Source organism: Callorhinchus milii, unplaced genomic scaffold (assembly GCF_018977255.1).
Source record: "Callorhinchus milii isolate IMCB2004 unplaced genomic scaffold, IMCB_Cmil_1.0 Scaffold13, whole genome shotgun sequence".
Classification (NCBI taxonomy): Eukaryota; Metazoa; Chordata; class Chondrichthyes; order Chimaeriformes; family Callorhinchidae; genus Callorhinchus; species Callorhinchus milii.
The window spans coordinates 13922787-13929625 of record NW_024704754.1 but is presented as its reverse complement, the minus strand read 5'-3'; the positions used below and the strand labels follow the sequence as shown (position 1 = coordinate 13929625).

The 6839-nt window shown below is 45.4% G+C and overlaps 1 protein-coding gene across 2 annotated transcripts in view; it reads left to right on the top strand.

Moving 5' to 3' along the window:
- Nucleotides 1-712: 712 nt before the first annotated feature.
- Nucleotides 713-6839, top strand: part of LOC103177388 (regulator of G protein signaling 14) — a 55531-nt gene continuing 49404 nt past the window's right edge. For both annotated transcript variants that reach the window (XM_042340010.1, XM_042340009.1), the window contains exon 1: nucleotides 713-792. In XM_042340010.1, coding sequence (XP_042195944.1) covers nucleotides 730-792 — 63 coding nt within the window. In that variant the 5' untranslated portion in view covers nucleotides 713-729. The remainder of the gene's footprint in view (nucleotides 793-6839) is intronic.

Below are 6839 nucleotides of genomic sequence, written 5' to 3'. Positions count from 1 at the left end.
TTGGGGAGTCTGTAACCAGGGAATACAAATGTTAACATAGTGACTAGAGGATATAAAAGAGAATTTAGGAGGCGCTATATCAAATGCAAGGAATAGTATTATTATTATTCAGTGGTGCACTGGCTATACAGGAAATCAGGAAATTTCCTTAGACACCCCATGATTGACTACCGAGCACCTCCCAAGAACTTGCGCCCCCATTTTACAATCCTAAGCGCTTTCAGGGAGACAGTCTGCCACTGGGCCCATTACTTATAAATTAGAGCACTTGAAAATGGCAGCCCACATATCTTTTGGGTGCCAGGCACACAAAAGGTTAATTTTACCCTATGAAGTGTTGAATCTGATAGTGTAGATGCATTCAAGAGAAAGCTAGACCTTCACCCGAGGGAGAGGGAACAGAAGGGTATGGGAGTGAGTAAGGAAGGGCTGAAGACCAGTGTGGAGCATAGTATAATTTGTATAATCTTTGTAAATCTTTGTAAATCTATGTACTTGTGTGCCCTAAACGTCACATCCCTGAACCTGTACCTGCCACCGGGAGGGAAGAAAAATATTTTCCCAGTGCTTGCCCACGTGCAGGGAGATTTATTATTGGAGGCTGTTTGCTCTGGCTGCTCTCTCGCTGTGTACAGTTCCTCTGATAACGTCACAGCACTGTTTGCCTTGTGTCGCAAAGCACATCACAACTGATACATCTGCATTTGTAGGCAGCGCGACTTTCCAAACATGCTGGGTGATCATTGCGTCCCACTGAAGCACTTTTATCAATCAACGGAGAAAATTACAAAGGTAAGAGCAGCATTACGTAGATCCTCTCTGGGTTTTACAAAAGGTTTCATTTGCAGCATGGTTAGTCGTAGTATTTTAAATAAATATCTAGCTCTGAGGAATCAAAGGTTCACCTGACAAATATTTATCTGGCTGAAGTGAAGTGCATCTTTTCTGTTTGCTAGTGGCTATCTTTCTATTTTTTTCTCTTCAACAAAAAATGCTCAACTCGCGTTTTGTGAAGCATTAATGGTGGAGGCAGACGGCTTGGACAGGTATCAGCTGCTGGTTTTGGAGGATTGTGGAATGGACCTCATGGCAGGTGTGGTGTCCATTAGTTGCTTCCACAAAAAGCAGAACAAGTTTCTGCTTCAGAGGACTGTCCTTCCCCTCCCACCGGCTCGGAGTCATGCTCCACTGTCAAGCGCCCAGGGACGCTTCTCTACGTGAGGGCTGCTATATAAATGCAAGTTGTTGTTGTTGTTGGAGGGGATCGGGCCAGGCACAGATTGGAATGTAAATTGCTCTATGGGGCACAATGAGTTCCATCTTCCATTCATTACCAGCAAAATCTGGTCATTTACGTTTTAATAATGGAATTTCTATTACAGCGAATGGTTAACTATTTGAAGCAATTAGTTTTCAGAAAGACCCAAACGATTTCTGTGGTGTTGGTGGTTTATTGGGCAATTGGGACTAAAATCATGTTATTTTAGTGCTTATGGACAGATTGTGTATCAAACCTAATCGGACACAAACCAATAAAAAGTTTATAGCAAGAACAGCAGTCATGGATAGGGAAGCTTCACATAAGGATAACAAGAATTAGGGATTACAGGCTTGAAAAATTCTCACTATTTTCCGTGGAAAAGGCAAAGTTAAGGATCAAACTTGACCAACAAGAGGATGCATGTTGAAAGATTATTTCCGCTATACAAATCCTATAATAGCCCTTGCATTTGATATAGCACACATCCTCCCGACATTAACTGTGCAATAAAAATGCAATTTGTTGTTATTGTTGTTGTTATCATATTGATAAGTCTCGAACTGCTTCACATTCTTGCTAATAAGTGTGACTGTGTATTTGGAGTGAATTAATCATTATGATGCATAAACTCAGGTTATTATTATTATTATTTTTTGCTAGAAGAGATTTTTTGGGGTGAACACGGTTTTACCCATGAAACCCCCCATTGGGCTGAAGTAAACCAAATCCTCCCAGGTTCCCCTTAATCCCAAAACCAAATCAGGGTCCCTAACCATCAAGAGAAAGTGAGTTTGCCCTTCCATTCCTTAAATCATGACGTCTTGAGCAAATGAATGGGTCAGATCGCCTCTCTGTATTCCTGTTTCTCCACTCCTCTTTGATTCTCTTGCGGATCAAATTCCTCATATCCGGACCCTGTGCCATCCCAATCCCAGCCAATAGAAGGCCAAAGGCAAAGGATTTGCTGTCAGTAATTCTACCCCCACGTCCCCATCATGTGGAGGTTCAGGTTGTCCTATTCGTGCAGAATCTGGACTTCAAAGACAAAGGTGTAATGGCCAAAAAGTCAAGAAGTGAAGACTTAAAGTGGCAGTTGGGAGAGGCTGGGTTTTTATATACTTTGCCATCAACCTAGTGTTGCAGTATCTCCAGACAGAGTGCACGAATTAGGGTTAGGATGAGAGGACGCTGGACTTTGTCCTGTAACGTTGTGCTTAAAGGTATGGAGTGTGACAGGAAGGTTTTGAGGATTGTGAAAGGTCACATAAGTCACTAATTGGCTGCTACAGAATAGAAAAGACTGGAGCGTGACACACAGTGAATGACCAGCACATGATTGAAGCGACCAGTCTGGTGGAAGGGCAAAGGACAAAGTGGACTCAAGCCCTATGTTGGGACTTTGAACTCAAGACTGACATTCCAGTGTTGCATTTTTGTCCTTCCAATGAGATATTAAACAAACAACAACAATAAAATTACATGTATATAGAGCTTCTCACGTCGGGAGGACATCCCAAGGCGCTGGACAGTCAGTGTTTCGAACCCGAGATGGGGGTCGGGATTGGGGAGCAGGGTGATCGAAAGCAGGTCGAGGAGGAGGGTCTTGAGATGGGTTTTGAAGGAGGCAAGGAAGTGGGCAAGGCGGAGGGACTGTGGGATGGAGTTCCAGAAGGTGGGGGTAGAGTGGCAGAAGGCCTGCCTGCCAATGGTGAGGCAGTGGACATGAAGCAGGCCGGAGCCCACTGAGCAGAGGGAGAGGGCAGGATGGTAGGGGATTAGGAGGTCAAAGAGGTAGGGGTGAGCAATGCCTTGGAGGGCTTTGAAAGTGAGGACCAGGATCTTGAACTGTATCCTCTGAGTGATGAGAAGGCAGTGGAGTTGGGCAAGGATGGGGGTGATAGGCTCATGGTGCAGGAAAGGACACGGGCTTCAGAGCTCTGGATGGAAGAAGGAGTTGGGGAGGCCGACAAGAAAGGAGTTTGCATAGTCAAGCCTCGATGTCATGAATGCGTGTATAAGAATTTCGGCGGCCTGTGGTGTGAGACAGTGGCGGAGCCGGGCGATGTTGCGAAGGTGGGGGAAAGCAGAGTGGGACATGGCACGGATGTGGGGTAGAAAGTTGATGGTCAAACAAGATGCCAAGGTTCCGGAATGGCTTAGCAAGGTGGAGTGTGCAACCATGGATGGTGATGCTGTCAGCGCCTGAGGTGTGGAGGCCCTGACAGGGGCCAATCAGGAGAGCCTCGGTCTTGTTGACATTCAACTGAAGAAAGTTAGATCTCATCCTGGATTTGATGTCTGACAGACATTCTGTCAGGACAACAGTGGTCTTGGAGCAAAGGGTGAAGGTAGAGAGGTACAGTTGGGTGTCTTCCGCATACATATGGAAGTTGACCCCATGTCTGCGGATGATGTCACCAAGAGGGTGTTTCGTCTGCCTGTTCAGATGGATGTTAAAGACCATGACACTATTTGAAAAGTAGAAGAGTTTCTCCAGGTGCGTTGGCCAACATTCCTCTAGATAAAATTAATCATTTACCACCTGGCTGTGGGACATTGTTGTGTGAAAACTGGCTGCCGTGTCCCACAAACATTCGTGGATTGAATGACCAAATTAGTAGGAGTGTTAGCTTGGACTGTGTGAATTCAAAGTCTTGAACCCACAATTGTCTGACTCAAAAGTGAGTGTTACCATCTTAATAATAATAATAATCCTTGCATTTGATATAGCGCTTTTCATGTCTTCTAGACATCTCAAAGCGCTTCACAGAATATACTGTAAAGTGAATTGAGCGTACTCTCTATTATGTCACTTCCTGCATTTTATATATGCGCAGGGAAGTGCCACTGACACCACTTTCTTTGTAAAGTGCCATCCTCAGTGATGTTTTGCATTAAGCCAGGGAGCCATGTGTAAAACATTCCTGGTTGGCATTGGCCCACAGTGGAGTCTACAGTCCAGTACACAGCAGTGCGGGCGTTATAACGGAGCTCTCCTGTAGCGACAAACAATGGAAAATCTTAGTGCTTCCTAATTTATTTTGCCTCATACATTAGTCAGTTTTAAATAAACACAATTAGTAAATTGCACTCAGGATTTTTGCTGCAAGCAGTTCCCTAGCTACACAAGTAATGAAAGCACTTGGGGGAAATTCAGATTAGCCTGACGTGGGCAAGATTATTGCCATGGCACCCACATTATGTAAACAGGGAGTGATTTAAGTGGTCCACATGCAACCCAAACATATTTGTTGTGGTTCATGTTAATGATGTTTTGTCAGTACAGGTACTAACAAATCACTTGCATTTAAATAGTACCTTTTACGTAGGATAACGCCTCAAACCATTTTGCAAACATGTGACTCACCGAGCCAGGCAGGAACAACGGGGCTTTTCAGGATGTTGATCAAAATGCAGTCAGAGAGATAGGTTTTCAGAAAGGTTTTCAGACAAGAAGAGAAGGATCAAGATGAAGGGATATTGGGCAAGAGTCCAGAAAACAGGAGCATAAGGCTGTAAGCTTGGTCACCAATGTTAGGACACGGGGGGAGGGCACGGAGCAGTAGGCCTGAGGCAATAACAACTTGCATTTAGAGAGAGCCCCTCACGCAGGGTAGTCTCTCAGAGCTTTGAAGTTGAACCATGAGGATTAATGTGCTGGAGGAAGGTTGAGCCCAACAAGGACGAGATGTAGTGGGCATGTGGAGCTTGGTGAGGGAGAGGATATGGGCAGCAGTGTTCGGTATGGGCTGGAGTTTATGGAGGGTTGGAGCGAGGATGTTCGGTGAGGTATGTGTTGGGGAAATCTCGCCTTGAGGTAACAAGGGGCATGCCGGCAACTCATGGTTACAACCCTGGGAATCCTGTATGATAATGGTGCTCCCCAAATCCCAGGATTTATAGAAGAGAATCCTGGGATTTCGGGATTGTATCAAAAAACTATTAAAAAGAAGGGGCAAAGTTGCTTTCTGCCGTTACTGTGTTGTTTTATGTTTACCCCTCTCACTCTCTTTCTCTCTCTTTTGTTTGCTCCGCCACCACAGCTTTCTACGCAGAGCCGGTGATGCTGTTTTTCCAAGGCAAGATTTAGCATCTTGGGATCCCGGGATCCTGGGATTTGGGGCATTAAAATCCTGAAATATCAGGATTCAGTAAAAGCACCGGAATTTTAATTCCTATCAGCAACACTTGATATTCAAACACATTTCTTAACTCATGTGTTACCCAATACTATGGGGATTGAAGCTGAACAGCAATGTTTGGACATACAACCATTGGTGGCAAAATCTTGAGCAAATCCTGTATAAAAGGTGCAAAACCATTGACTACTCCCAACATTGGGAACCAACATTAGGATGGCCCAGGGTTAGGAACATAGGAACTAGAGTGGGCCATTTGGCCTATCGTGCCTGTCCCACCACTTTCAAAGTTTCTAACCCTTTTCATATAAAGCTGTGTGACTTTGAGCTCAGAGTCTAGGCTTGAGCTCATATCCTATACCATTAACTTTTGGAATTCTCTTTCACCATCTTTAAGTCCTGCCTTAAAACCTATCTCTTCAACCATGTCTATGATCATCTCTCCCTTCCCCCTCTCTCCCCTCTGCTTGATGCATAAAGCACTCCCAAGATATTATCCTACGTGAAGAGTGCTATATAAATACAAGTTGTTGTTGTAAGCTGAAATCCCATTGGTGGAGATACCATCCTTCAGATAAGATGCTAAGCAACATTCATGTCTGCTTGTTCAGGTCGACACTAAAGATCAGTGGCACTATTCAAAATGACAAGTGAGTTTTTCCCCAGTGTCCTGGCTAACAACCCTCCAAATACAATTGGTCATTCACTTCATGGCTGTTTGTGGGTCATCATTGGTTTATAGAAATTGGATGCCACGTTCATTTACAAAATACACAGTCACTATCCCTTACAATAAATTATATGAAGCACTTTGAGACTACCTGTCGGACATCAAGTCCTGGATGAGGGCAAATTTCCTACAGTTGAATGTGAACAAGACTGAGGCCCTCCTGATTGGCTCACGCCAGCGCCTCAGCACCTCAGGCTCTGGCAACATCAACCTCCATGGTTGCACACTGCAACTTACCAAGCCAGTCAGGAACCTAGGTGTCTTGTTCGACTCTCAACTGTCTTTTCTTCCCACATCCAAGACATGACCCGCTCTGCCTTCCCTCACCTCCGTAACATTGCCCGACTCCCCCACTCCCTCACCCCTCAGGCCACTGAAACTCTTGTTCATGCCTTCATCAGCTCCAGGCTCGACTATGCAAATGTCCTGCTTTTTGGCCTTCCCAACTCTTCCTTCCACAGGCTGTAGATCATCCAGAACTCAGATCATCCCGTGTCCTCTCCCGCACCAAACTCTGTGACCCCATCTCACCCATTCTCGCCCGATTCCATTGGCTCCTTATCCTTCAGAGGATCCAATTCAAGATCCTGGTCCTCACCTACAAAGCCCACCATGGCCTCGCCCCACCCTAGCTCTGCGACATCCTAACCCCCTACCAACCCGCCCGTTCCCTCTGTTCAGCCGGCTCTGGCCTGCTCCACATCCCCCG